Genomic DNA, 14,099 nt, shown 5'->3' with positions numbered 1-14,099 from the left:
TTAAAAATTCCATTCTGTTTTAGCGGAGGACTTTTCTCAGATGTGGAAATAAACTCAATACAAATACTAAGTTATTTTATTTCATTTGTCAAAGGGATATAACCTCCAGTTTTAGTATAAATTATTGTGTTGGCGAAAATCAATTCTGTTGAAAAGAACTCCGGAGAAGGAAATTGCATAATCTTTTTTCTTTTTTAAAGATTTATTTATTTTTATTACAAAGTCAGATATACAGAGAGGAGGAGAGACAGAGAGGAAGATCTTCCGTCCGATGATTCACTCCCCAAGTGAGCTGCAACGGGCCAGTGCTGCGCCGATCCGAAGCCGGGAACCTGTAACCTCTTCCGGGTCTCCCACGCGGGTGCAGGGTCCCAATGCATTGGACCGTCCTCCGCTGCTTTCCCAGGCCACCGCCGGGCCCAAGAATAAATTAATTAAAAGATTATGCAATTACGGGCCCGAGAATAAATTAATTAAAAGATTATGCAATTACGGGCCCGGCAGCTTGCCCTAGCGGCCAAAGTCCTCGCCTTGAAAGCCCCGGGATCCCATATGGGCGCCGGTTCTAATCCCGGCAGCTCTGCTTCCCATCCAGCTCTCTGCTTGTGGCCTGGGAAAGCAGTCAAGGACGGCCCAATGCATTGGGACCCTGCACCCGCGTGGGAGACCCGGGAGAGGTTCCAGGTTCCCGGCTTCGGATCGGCGCAGCACTGGCCCGTTGCGGCTCACTTGGGGAGTGAATTATCGGACGGAAGATCTTCCTCTCTGTCTCTCCTCCTCTCTGTATATCTGACTTTGTAATAAAAATAAATAAATCTTTAAAAAAAATTTATTCTCAGCCCTTCCATATTTTTAAATGAACATGTGTTATCTCCATTTTAATTCTGTGGTCGTTTTGACATTTTGCAGATCTGCAGGTTGTGTTTTCAACATAACACCCCGTTGGATGCAATTGCACAGTTTCGAAAGCACATTGACCTGTGTAAGAAAAAGATAGGAAGTGCAGAGTTGGCTTTTGAGCATGCTGCGTGGATGTCTAAACAGTATGTTTTCACTTGTACTTTTAGAATGTTTTTCAAAAATAACGCATGGGATTGGGAGAAGTACAATCAGCGTAGACTTTGGTTTTAACTATGCTAAATGTCATGTCAGTAGTATGCTTCAATGTATAGAGCATGAATATGCCTCCAGTGATAGTTCATGTTGATTCTTAAAGTTTTTTCATGGAAATCAGTTATGTGATGACACCTTCTTTGTCATTGAACATGTATATTGAGTTTCTACTCTGTGCCTAAACATGAAAATATAGTAGTAAACAAAATGAAATCCCTGTCCTTAGCAACTGCTAAACTGAACTTGTTTCTAGAAACTTGAATGTGCTCAATGGTATATACATGCAGACTTATTAGCATGGGGAAATGACTTAAATATAGAGTTTACTTGAAGCTGTAACCTACAATTAGTGTGTATTAATATATACAGAGAAATTATAACAATTGCTACTAATGGCATTGTTTTCATAGTTTGCTGAAGTTATTGTTCCCAGGATGCATGATTACTAGAAATGGCGTTCATTTTCTCTTCTTTTTCTTTTCAATCTTTGTTATTTTCCTTTTTTTTTTTTTCTTCTTTAAGATTCCAAGCGTTTGGAGACTTATTTGATGAAGCTATTAAGTTAGGGCTAACGGCGATTCAAACTCAGAATCCTGGTTTCTATTACCAGCAGGCAGCATACTACGCCCAAGAACGGAAAGAGCTAGCGAAAACCCTCTGTAACCATGATGTAAGTCCCAGATTTTCCATTGTTTAGAGTTTAGGGAATGTGTTCATCTTCTCTTCAAAGAAGCCAGGACCAATTGGTCTTAATCATTTTTTTTTTGCAAGTCTTTGAATGTAACGTTGTTTTATTGCTCATAAGTTTTAGGAATCTTGATTATTTTGTTTCATTGTGAGCATTGCATTTAACCTGTGAGCAAAAGCAAGGTGAAAGGTTTTCTAAGAACTAACCTATGATTGGCAATAGGTTAATGATTTTTAAATGACTTGTTTATTTATTTGAAAGGCAGAGTGAAAGAAACAGTGATGAGGAGTTCTTTCATCTTTAGTTCTCTCCCCAGATGGCTACAGCAGCCAGCTCTGGGTCAGGCTGAAGCCAGGATCCAGCAGCTCCCTTTGGGCTTTTCATTGTGGATTGCAGGAATTCACCAGCCATCTGGTGCTTGCCCAGCCACATTGGCAGGAAGCTGGATCAGAAGCAGAGTATCTGTGATTCCTACTGACATTCTGATATGGGGTGAGATTGACCCAAATGATAGCCTAACCCTCTGCATCCCAGCACCCACCCTGAATTAATGATTTTTTGAAAAGACAAAATTAATATGAAAGTGACTGTCATTACCACTATAAATCCGTGGGCAGTGGGTTGGGTCCTTTTTGGTCATGTGAGAGGCTGGGATTGAGTTCCTGGTTCATGGCTTCAACCTGGCCTTGCCTAGGGCCGTTAGAGGTATCTGGGAGAGTGAAGCAATAGAGGGAAGCTCTCACACTCACACTCTCTTTATCTCTGCCTCTCAAATAAAAATTTTCTTCTAATCCAATTGATTTCCATTTTTATAAGATTAACCAAATATTAAATGAAACTGATTTTGGTAAAATTTATTTGTAAAATAACCAGAAGTAGGTAATTTTTATTCACTTTATTTAAGAGATGGACAAACAGACTACCAGAGAAAGCTCCCATCTCTTGGTTCACTCCTCAAATACCCCCATTGGCCAGGACTGGGCCGGGTCAAAACTGGGAGCTAAGACCTCAATCTAGATCTTAGGTCTTCACCCCTCACTCCCATGCATTTACATTAGTAGAAAGCTGGGATCAGAGCCAGAGTTGGGTGTCAAACCCAGGTGTTTGATGTGGTATGGAGGTGTCTTAACTGCTAGGCTAACCTCAGTCTCCAGAACTATGATATTTGAATGTATTCAGTGTATTTATGAATGTTTTTTAATCTAGCCAAATATTAGACAAGAGTTGACTTGTAATGGATTACATTAACTCTGACTTAGATTTGTGTTTTAATTTACAGACTTCTGTAATGTATCCCAACCCTGATCCCTTAGAAACACAAACAGGCGTTCTTGACTTTTATGGACAGAGACCATGGCGACAAGGAATACTAAGTAAATAATTTTTTCTTACTTTTCCTTCAAATTTAAAAGACAAAGATAGCTGTCATAATTTCATAGGTTTTAGGAAGCCAATGGAAAAGTTATGCCAAAGTAAAAAATGTGTGTTCTTTAAATATTTTTGTAAGATTTGGGGTTTCTTATTTCTTAGTATGTTCAATTTGGATACTGTCTCTTAAAATAGCTATATAATTTAAAATATTTCTGTAATATAAATATTTAATAAGTAAAAACATTTGAACATCTTCCATGACACAAGTAGTAAGGTGCTGTTATTCAAATATTTTATGTCTGGTTAACTTTAAAAATGGTTTATTTGATGGTTTAAAACAGCATTAGCTTGTATCACTTTATTTTTAAGATTGTACTTGTTTATTTATTTGAAAGAGTGATAGTTCCTGGTTATTTCCTTAGATATCTACAACAACCAGGGGTGAGCCTAGCAGAAGTCAGGAGCCATTAGCCAGGGACTCCGTATGGGTTTTCAGGCATTGAAGTGCTTGAACCATCAGCTGCTTCCCAGGCACATTAGCAAGAAACTAGATCTGAAAGGGAGTAGCCAGACCACCATGCCCACCCTAACTTATATAACTTTTTTTAAAAAAGATTTATTTCTTTTTATTGGAAAGGCACACATACAGAGAGGAGGAGAGACAAAGAATAAGAACTTCCGTCCGATGATTCACTCCCCAAGTGGCCAGAATGGTCAGAGCTGAGCCGATCTGAAGCCAGGAACTTCTTTTGCATCTCCCATGTGGGTGCAGGGTCCCAAGGCTTTGTGCTGTCCTTGACTGCTTTCCCAGGCCACAGGCAGGGAGCTGGATGGGAAGTGGGGCAGCTGGGTTGTGAACTGGCCACCATAAGGAATGCTGGTGCGTGTAAGCCAAGGACTTTAGCCACTAGGCTATCGCTCCGGGCTCAACTTATATAACTTTTAGAAACAAATTCTCTGCATCTTGTACCCTGCCTCCACTTTGTTTCTTTTTTAATAAAAAAAAAATTAATGAACACAAAATTGTCCATTTTAATAGGCTATCTTGTGATGTTTGAAGACGTGTTGACATTATGGTGTGTCCAGTCAAGATAGACTTGTCTGTCTCTTTAAACATGCATCATTTCTTTATGATATTAAATGTCCAAGACCCTTTCTTCTAATTTTTTTCAAAAGAAATATACAGTACCTTGCCATTATCTCTAGTCACCATACCAGGCAGTAGAACACTGGATCTTTTTACTCCTTTCCAACTAAGTATTTGTTAAACAAACTCCCCCATCCATCTTGTTTTTTTCTATTATTATTTTTTAATAATCTTACTGAGTTGATTAGGGTACAAAGGGTCAAGGGCTACAGGGTGAAAGTGGGTAATACCATTGTTTCCACACTAATATTATCATTTTTCCCTGTATCTGGGGTCAGGGGAGAAACAAAGGGAAAAGCCCCACCCAACCTCCCTCCCTTCCCCCATCCATCTTTCCCATAGGTTCCTTACCTTCTTGTAACTACCATTATATATATATAAATATATTTAAATAAAATCAGCTTTTTAAAAAACAGTATTCCATATAGGACTGAGATTCTGCGGTTTTTGTTTCTCTGTGCTTGGCTTGTTCGCTTACCATCAGGACCTCCAGTCCTGTCAGTGATGCTGCCGTGACAAGATTCCTTTCTTTTTATGGCTGAATAGTATAGTATTCCTTCATTTCTATACAGCACATTTCCTTTATCCGGTTATCAGTTGGTGGACACTCAGGTTGTTTCCATTCGTCAGCCACTCTGGCTAGTGTTGCAGTAAGCGTGGCTATGTAGCTGTGTTTTTGATGCAGTGATTTTGCTTACTTTGGATACATACTCAGTAGTGGGAATGCTAGATGATGTGGTATTTCTCTTTGTAGACTTTTGAGGAATCTCTACTGTTTTCAACATTGGTTTACTAATTTGCCTTCCTGTCAACAGTGTGAAAGGGTTAGCTTTCTCCACATTCTTTGCAACACTTGTTCCTTTTTGTTTATATACCCCTCAGTGCTATCTCCTTAAGGTTTTGATTTACATTTCCCTTGTGATTATTGGTGCTGTGTGTTTTTCTATGTATCTGTTGGCCATTGGATGTCTTCATTTGAAAAACAGATATTTAAATCTGTTGCTCATTTTTTACTTACAGTATTTGTTTCTTTTTGGTCGTTGTTGTTTCTTGCTATTAACTTGACTTCCTTATATGCATTGGTTACTGACCCTTTGCCAGATGTATAGCTTGCAAGTATTTTCTCCCATTTTGTAAGTTATCTCTTCTTTGCTATGTGGAAGATCTTTAGTTTGATGAAATATCATTTGTCTAATATTATTTTTATTTTTGTGCTTTTGGGGGTGTGATCTAAAAAATGTCCTGACGTAGTTCTCCCATGTTTTTGTCTAGCTTTGCCATTTTTTTTCTATTCTGTAAAAAATTTGAGAACTATCGGTAGCAAATGAAATTTAAATGATAAGACATGCAATCTTCAGGAACTTTTTATTTTCTATAGAGGTTGTTGATACTACTCTTTATTCAGATGCTTGATTCCGTTAGAGAGGCCAGCGTTGTGGTATAGCTGGCTGCTCTACTTTTGATCCAGCTCCCTGTTATTGGCCTGGGAAAAGCAGAAGATGTCCCCAGGTGTTTGGGAGACCTGGAAGACACTCCTGGCTCTTGGCCCAGCCCTGGCTGTTGTGGCCATCTGGGGAGTGAACATACAAATGAAAGATCTCTCTTTCTCTGTCTCTCCCTCTTAGTAACTCTGACTTTCAAATAAAATTTGAAGAAGAAGCAACTGCTCATCTGTTAAAAAACCAAATCATTGAGCTTAGTAATGTTCTCTTAAATCTGAGATCACAGAGACGTTTCCATGTTAATAAAGCTGTTTCTTAGAGTCTCTAAGATTCTAGAATGTTCAGCAAGCTTAACTACACTTTATTAAAGGATTCAAGGAGCATACACATACGGTAGTCACATGAAGATTTTCGTTAGATGATCTGCCTCACATGGGTTGTGTCTTGTCTTATACAGGTTTGGATCTTTCTGATCCTGAAAAGGAAAAGGTTGGCGTTCTTGCCATTCAGCTGAAGGAGAGAAGCGTTGTTCACTCCGTAAGTTGCTTTGTTCCTCAAACGTAGACTGGTTTTTACAGTCCTGATGGCAAATATGAGATGGTTTTGTATTGAAACAGTTCACATATGATCTTTTCTAACAGGAAATCATAATAAGTCTTCTGAGCAATGCCGTTGCACAATTCAAGAAGTACAAGTGCCCCAGGATGAAGAGTCATCTAAGTATGTATCCCAACATGCCACAGTGCTGTGTAACTCTGAGCTATTTCAAGTTAAGCACATAATACTTCTTTTCTTTATAGTGGTTCAGATGGGAGAAGAATATTACTATGCGAAGGATTACACAAAAGCTTTGAAGTGAGTTTTTTTGAAGCATTCTGATTACTGTGAAATTAAAATAGACATTCCTATCAAATGAGTTTCTTTTTTTTTTTTTTTAAGATTTTATTTATTTCTATTGGAAAGTCAGATTTACAGGGAGAAGGAGACAGAAAGATGTTCCATCTGCTGGTTCACTCTTCAAGTGGCCTCAATGGCCAGAACTAAGCCAGTCTAAAACCAGGAGCCAGGAGCTTCTTCCCGGTGTCCTGCTTAGGTACAGGGTCCCAAGGCTTTGGACTATCCCCCACTGCTTTCCCTGGCAAGGAGCTGGCTGGGACGTGGAGCAGCCGGGATATAAACTGGCACCCATATGGGATCCTGCTGGATGCAAGGCAAGGATTTAGCCACTAGGCTATTGCTCTAGGCCCAGGATTTATTATTTCTATGAAGTTATGTCTGCTGGTCTTTTCAGGTGCCATCTGCTGGCCCCATATTTTCCAAAGTTTTAGGACACTTCATGTTTAGCTAAATGTTAAATTATCTTAGTAAGATATTCTTTATTGGTAAGATAAGAACGTTTGATTTTCTCCAGGACCTCTTGGGTTCTTTCTTGCACAGCCATCTTAGTCTGCCTCCCGTTTCGTTCTTTTAGATTGCTGGATTATGTGATGTGTGACTATCGGAGTGAAGGGTGGTGGACTCTCCTCACATCTATATTGACCACAGCTCTGAAGTGCTCCTATCTCATGGCCCAACTCAAGGACTACATTACGTATTCCCTGGAGCTCCTTGGAAGAGGTAGCTTGCTCTTCCGTCAGTAAACTCTCAGTCCATTTAACCATTTAGCACTCTGCAAGCTTGTGAAAATTTAAAAAATGATACAGTCTCAGGTATTTTAGAGCAGTTTTGCTGTGTACAGCTCACTGGGCTCAGTTAGCCCTAAAGGAGGCATTTATTCTTAAATATTTTTGAAACTTGGCGTGAAGCTGATTGACTGACTTGTTTTTGGGGTCTCACTCTTTCCCTTTCTTCTTCATATTAGCTTCAACTCTGAAAGACGACCAGAAATCCAGGATAGAAAAGAACCTCATAAATGTTTTAATGGTAAGTTGGAATTCTTTCTGTATAATATGTTGTAGGAATCTGTGTATTTGTATGCTTGTGTGTGTGTGTGTGTAGCTTTTTCATCTGGTTGAATGAATGTTTCATTTTCCCTTGGTACAGAATGAAAGTCCTGATCCGGAACCTGACTGTGATGTTTTAGCAGTGAAAACTGCCCAGAAGCTGTGGGCGGACCGAGTGTCTCTGGCTGGCAGCAATGTGTTCACAATAGGAGTGCAGGACTTTGTGCCATTTGGTAGGTTGCCAAGCATCTACAGTGTGATTTCAGAAAATCCTGATTTCTACCAAATAAATGTGCAGAGTAATAGTCTGAAATCCTAAGTACTCAAAAATTTGAACTTTAGGCCCTTGACTTGGTGCCATAAGTGGAAGAGTCTACAAATATTAAAAATACTGCATGCTGGGTGTCTCCCTCTCTCTCTCTCTCTCTCTTTCGAGAGGCACCCCACCTCCCGGCTTTCTCTCCCTTCCCTGCTCACCTGGTCCCTTCGCAAATAAACTTTTCTGTCTATGTATAAAAAAAAAAGTACTGCGTGCTGTATAAAATTACCTTTAGGCTGTGTGTCTAACGGGTATATGAAACATAAATGAATTTTGTGCTTAGATTTCGATTCACCTTCCAAGATTTCTCACTTATTATGTATATATATGTGTGAATATACAAATTCTCCAGAATTCAAACTATCCGAAGTCTGAAACAGCTCGACCTGTATAATCCTTTTCAAAAGTATGCTTTTTCTTTCTCCTTACTGATGTAAAGATAATCAAAATCCTTTTTTTAGATTTATTAATTTTTATTGCAAAGTCAGATATACAGAGAGAAGGAGAGACAGAGAGGAAGATCTTCCGTCCGATGACTCACTCCCCAAGTGACTGCAATGGTCGTTACTGTGCCGATCCGAAGCTGGAAGCCCAGAGCTCTTCTGGGTCTCTCACGCGGGCGCAGGGTCCCAAGGCTTTGGAATATCCTCGACTGCTTTTCCAGGCCACAAGCAGGGAGCTGGATGGGAAGCAGAGCAGCCGGGATTAGAACCTGCAACCATATGGAATCCCGGCATGTGCAAGGCGAGGACTTTAGCCACCAGACCACCACGCTGGGCCCAAGATAATCAAAAATTTTTTAAAAAACTTGATTTATGTCTTAAGACATACGTTGTTCATTTGTATACAGGTGTTATTTGAAAGATACTTGAAAAGCTGATTATTTAAGATTTATGCTGGCACTAGGCACAATAGCCTAGTGGCTAAATCCTTACCTTGCATGCTCGGGGATCCCATATGGGCACCGGTTCATGTTCCAGCTGTTCCACTTCTCATCTAGGCTTGTGGCCTGGGAAAACAGAAGAGGATGGCCCAAGGCCTTGGGACCCTGCACCCATGTAGGAGACTCAAGGGAAGCTCCTGGCTCCTGGCTTTGGATTGGTTCAGTCCTGGCTGTTATGGCCACTTGTTGTGGTGAACAGAAGGTCTTTCTCCCTGTCTCTCTGTCTCTCGTCATTATAGATCTGCCTTTCCAATTAAAAAAAAAAAGCAGTGAAAAGATTTATGTTTTAATGTATTGGATGGGATTCTCAAGTTTAACAAATGGTTCTTTTCCTTTGAAACCTGTTGACTGGTGTTTCAGAGACAGCTAGATTTTTAAAATTAAAGATAGTCTGAAACTTTAAAAGTTACAATTTATTTGAGTGAGCTGCATTTGTGTCTGTGAAATGCCTCACTCTGCGGAAGTCAGTAAGCATGGCCACTGTGGATGTGCCTTTTCTAAAGAGCAGATGTGGCTCAAAGGACAGTGAGTGTGGGGTAGAGCATCTAGTGGTGTGTGACGCACCTCTTTTTGTCTTATTTTCAGTGCAATGCAAAGCCAAGTTTCATGCCCCAAGTTTTCATGTTGACGTACCTGTTCAGTTCGATATTTATCTGAAGGCCGACTGTCCACACCCCATTAGGTTCTCTAAGCTCTGTGTCAGCTTTAATAACCAGGTAATGATACCTTTTAATGTGTTTTCACTGTGTCTGTATCTTACTGTATCTTATCCTTACTTGTGTTAAACCAGGCAACATGAGCTAAGTGAATTTTACATCTTATTGGTTTCATATAAATGCAGCTGCCTGAAGTCTGTTTATTCATCTGCTTGGAGTATGCTGCCTAGGAGGGTAAACGGACGTTCATCTCGAGGTGTGCTGCATCTGAGGTGGTTCTGCATCTATTTTTGGGACAGCTGTTTCTATAAATTTATAGTTAAGGCAATAGAATAGAAGTAGATAGTTTTTGTGAAAGACAAAATAGCATAGGAGCGCGGAATATTTAAATATGCATAAGCTTTCTAGTGAAGTGAACATTAAATAGAAGAAGTAAAAGAGAGCCATGGATTGAAATTTGTGGACCCTGTGAATTGAAGCAACAACAACAAAAAAGTGGGCAGGAGGTCTCTGAGGGATAAACAGGATGTAACAGAGGAAAATGAGACGTGGGAAGTGTTTTCATATCCCAGAGGTGCAGTACAAAGAAGCGCTTCCAGAAAAGGAGGTAGACGCAGCATTTGGTATCGCAAGGATTAGAACGTCGTTTCTCTCTCTAGCTAAGGTTCACTGAAGTCAGTTGTGTACAGTTAACTCGTCTTTTCTCTTGGGGCAGCAGGAACTTCTGGAATGTCTCTGTTTGGCATAAAAATATTTTCCTTTATTAGTAACCCTTCATACTGCATTGGTGCTGGTGGAGTCAAAGGTAAATGCGCTCCAGCCTCCTTGATGTTCAGTGTTGGCTTAGCAGGACATGCAGTCTGTAAAGCGCGAACCTTATCTCTTTCAGGAATACAACCAGTTCTGTGTGATAGAAGAAGCATCTAAAGCAAGCGAAGTTTTGGAAAATCTGAATCAAGGAAAAATGTGCTTAGTGCCCGGAAAAACAAGAAAATTGTTATTTAAGTTTGTTGCAAAAACTGAAGATGTAGGCAAGAAAATTGAGGTTAGTTATGTATTGTTCTTAAAAGTTTGGGGGGGCTTTGTTTGAAAAGTAATATGATTGTATCATAAAATTGTAAATCATGTAGAAATGTATCAAGTGAAAAGATGAAATTTCCCCCTGGACTTTCCTCAGAGTTGGTAGTTTTCTTGCTATACATTTTATATGAATGTATTTATACTTAATTTTTTTCCAATTAAAAAAATTCAGAATGTGTTGTACGTAATACTCTGTAGTTGGCTTTTTTCACATAGCATGTATATTAGACATTATTTTCTGTTAATGCAGAAACTAATTTTGTTTAATGCACTATGATCAATTTTTTAATATAACTCAGAATAGATATATTTTTCATATTCCAACATTGCTGACCGCATACATATTTTTTTAAAGTAAACATTTTTTTAGACAATTGAGTTAATTGAAATGTCTTTTAGAAGCATATGGTGAAAGCATGCTATTGCAACTCTCCAGAAGCACCAGCTTGGGAGACTCGCTGGACAGTCTCTTAACCCCCCCATGTCTCAGTGTAGTCATCTGTAAAGTGGGGCTAATACAACCTATTTCCTAGGATATTAGGAGGATTAAATCAGCCCATGTAAATGGCTTGGAACAGTGATGATCCCATAGTATGCGCTCCTGAACTCTTTTCATGTTTTGAATGGAAATAGTTAACTAATCCGAGCTTGTGTTGTTAAGATAGTACCACCAGTATTCCCATAACGATTTCTTTGAACCTATGAATCTTAGCCAGGAAGTCAGCCAGAAGCAAGTGAAATCTGGGGCGCCCACCAGAGCGTGGTTCTGGCTTATGTTAGCGGATGGGGCCCGGCAGGAACCCCATCAGCTGATGTGTGGTTTTGCTGAGACGGAATGGTGACAGGAACGGATGGCGTTTCTGACAAGCCCGTCCTCTGTTAGATCACGTCGGTGGATCTGGTCCTGGGCAATGAGACGGGCCGATGCGTGGTTCTAAACTGGCAGGGAGGAGGCGGAGATGCTGCCTCCACTCAAGAAGCCTTGCAGGCTGCGCGGTCCTTCAAGCGGCAGCCCAAGCTCCCGGGGCGCGAGGTGCCCTGGGACAACATCGTCATTCAGGCCAGCACCATGTAAGTTGGCAGCGCTCAGCCTGCCCACCCGTCAGGCGCCGCTGTTTCCTATTTGCTCTATCTGTAGTACTTAAAAGTTCTGTTGCTTACCGAAGATTTTTTTTCCTCAAGGATCATTTCCAGAGTTCCAAACATTTCTGTGCATCTGAAACACGAACCTCCCGCCCTGGTTAACGAGATGTACTGTTTGGTTGTGACCGTTCAGTCCCATGAGAAGACCCACATCAGAGATGTGAAGCTCACTGCTGGGTTAAAGCCAGGCAAGCGTTCGCCTCTTTCCCTTTCTTTTTTCAAGTTAAATTTAATCAATTAGAGCACGTTTGCCTAAAAACTGCTGTGATATAGCACTCTGCATGGAGTGATGTTTGTTAGGATAATGATTGAATTTCTTACATGTCAAAAACACCAGTGTTAACACTTTTAGGACAGGATGCCAACTTAACTCAGAAAACCCACGTGACCCTTCATGGGACAGAACTGTGCGACGAGTCCTACCCGGCTTTGCTCACGGACGTTGCTGTGGGAGACCTCCATCCCGGCGAGCAGGTGAGCCAGGCCTGCTGCGATTGGAGAGAAAATGAGGCATTTGTAGTTACAGACTCTAGTGGAGCCTTTCTGTAGCATATCCGAGGACTATTCATGATGAATGTGCTATCCACAGTTTACCTATTTAAGTGTATGAATTGTGTTAAGTTTAGTACAAGGAGTTTTAGCATGAATGACTAATTGAGAGAATTAGATGCCTCATAAAATAGCTGTGGCTTATAACTTAGTGCAATATTCTCTAAATCAATATCTGTTTCCAAACCAAATAGAAACAGTTCTTCAGAAGTTGCAAGTGATTTCTAAAAAATTTTTTTTAAAGATGTATTTATTTTATTACAAAGTCAGATATACAGAGAGAAGGAGAGACAGAGAGGAAGATCTTCCGTCCGATGGTTCACTCCCCAAGTGAGCCACAACGGCCCGGTGCTGCGCCAATCCGAAGCCAGGAACCAGGAATCTCTTCCGGATCTCCCACGTGGGTGCAGGGTCCCAAGGCTTTGGGCCATCCTCAACTGCTTTCCCAGGCCACAAGCAGGGAGCTGGATGGGAAGTGGAGCAGCCAGGATTAGAACCGGCACCCATATGGGATCCTGGGGCGTTCAAGGCGAGGACTTTAGCCGCTAGGCCATGCCGCCAGGCCCCAAGTGATTTTTTTTTAAGGATTTATTTTTATTTGAAGGACAGATTTACACAGAGAGAAGGAATGACAGAGATCTTCCATCCACTGGTTCATTCCCTAAATGGCCACAATGGTTGGAGCTCGGCCAGTCAGAAGCCAGGAGTCTGGAGCTTCTTCTGGGTCATCTTCTTGAAGATGTTTCCCCAGGTCCATCAGCAGGGAGCTGGATCAGAAGTGGAGCAGCCAGGACTTGAACTGATGCCCATATGGGATGCTGGTACTTCAGCCAGAGGCTTAATATTGCTGTGCCATGACACTTACCCAGAAGTTGAGAATGAAAAAGTAGACATAGTACAGTCTAGAAGGTGCAACCATTATCCTGGAATATGTAAGAGAAGAAAGTGTGTAGTGTTACTTAAATTGTAACACTGATTTTGTTTCAGCTGGAAAAGACATTGTATGTTCGCTGTGGAACAGTAGGTTCGAGAATGTTTCTTGTCTACGTTTCTTACCTGATCAATACAACAGTTGAAGAAAAAGAGATTGTTTGCAAGTGTCACAAGGTACTGTTGTCTTAACTCCTTCACCAAGCACCCTGCGTAGAATGTTCCCTTAGATTGTGTTATTTAAATTTTCCTGTAAAATGGGGATTTCGTAGTCTATTTTAACTAGACATCCACTGACTTTTATCATTTGTACTGAGATTAGTTCACACTGACATTTTTCAAATAACAGAAAAATGGCTGTTGCAGTTTTCCATATAGGGAATCATCATGTTTGAGATTTCATACAAATCACCCAGTAGATAAAATCTGTAAGTTGGGTTGTGTGGAGAAGATCTTAGAAAGAAAGAGGTCTGCCTTTTTTGCAATCTTTTTTTCTGTTATTAGTAACAATTCTTGTGAAAACTGTTTTGATACATGTACATTGGAAGGCAGTGAGAGTAGGAGCAAGGTCTGTTCTGCCGAGGCGGCTGCTGCAAGAGCTGCAATGTGTTGAGGGTGAGGCTCTGCTGCTTCCGGAGACTCACAGCATCTTCTTACACTGATGTAACCATACAGTGGGCAGTGCCTCTAGACACGGAAAACCATGAGACCGACCGTCTTCTGGGTTTCACCAGCAGTGTTCTCTCAGCTTGTCCTTGAGACCATGGAGGAAAAT

The 14,099-nt window shown here is 40.7% G+C and overlaps 1 protein-coding gene across 2 annotated transcripts in view; it reads left to right on the top strand.

Annotated features, from left to right (window-relative positions):
* The window catches only part of TRAPPC11 (trafficking protein particle complex subunit 11), a 39,822-nt gene that overhangs the window by 13,848 nt on the left and 11,875 nt on the right, over positions 1-14,099 (top strand). For both annotated transcript variants that reach the window (XM_058669948.1, XM_058669947.1), the window contains exons 8-22: positions 910-1,043; positions 1,636-1,783; positions 3,081-3,174; positions 6,219-6,298; positions 6,403-6,481; positions 6,562-6,616; positions 7,233-7,378; positions 7,623-7,684; positions 7,805-7,937; positions 9,552-9,682; positions 10,512-10,667; positions 11,586-11,773; positions 11,885-12,033; positions 12,198-12,319; positions 13,382-13,501. In XM_058669948.1, coding sequence (XP_058525931.1) covers positions 910-1,043; positions 1,636-1,783; positions 3,081-3,174; positions 6,219-6,298; positions 6,403-6,481; positions 6,562-6,616; positions 7,233-7,378; positions 7,623-7,684; positions 7,805-7,937; positions 9,552-9,682; positions 10,512-10,667; positions 11,586-11,773; positions 11,885-12,033; positions 12,198-12,319; positions 13,382-13,501 — 1,797 coding nt within the window. The remainder of the gene's footprint in view (positions 1-909; positions 1,044-1,635; positions 1,784-3,080; positions 3,175-6,218; positions 6,299-6,402; positions 6,482-6,561; positions 6,617-7,232; positions 7,379-7,622; positions 7,685-7,804; positions 7,938-9,551; positions 9,683-10,511; positions 10,668-11,585; positions 11,774-11,884; positions 12,034-12,197; positions 12,320-13,381; positions 13,502-14,099) is intronic.

Source organism: Ochotona princeps, chromosome 11 (genome assembly GCF_030435755.1).
Source record: "Ochotona princeps isolate mOchPri1 chromosome 11, mOchPri1.hap1, whole genome shotgun sequence".
In the NCBI taxonomy this organism is placed as follows: domain Eukaryota; kingdom Metazoa; phylum Chordata; class Mammalia; order Lagomorpha; family Ochotonidae; genus Ochotona; species Ochotona princeps.
Note: the sequence above shows the minus strand (reverse complement) of the source record. Positions and strands in the feature narration are given on the sequence as shown.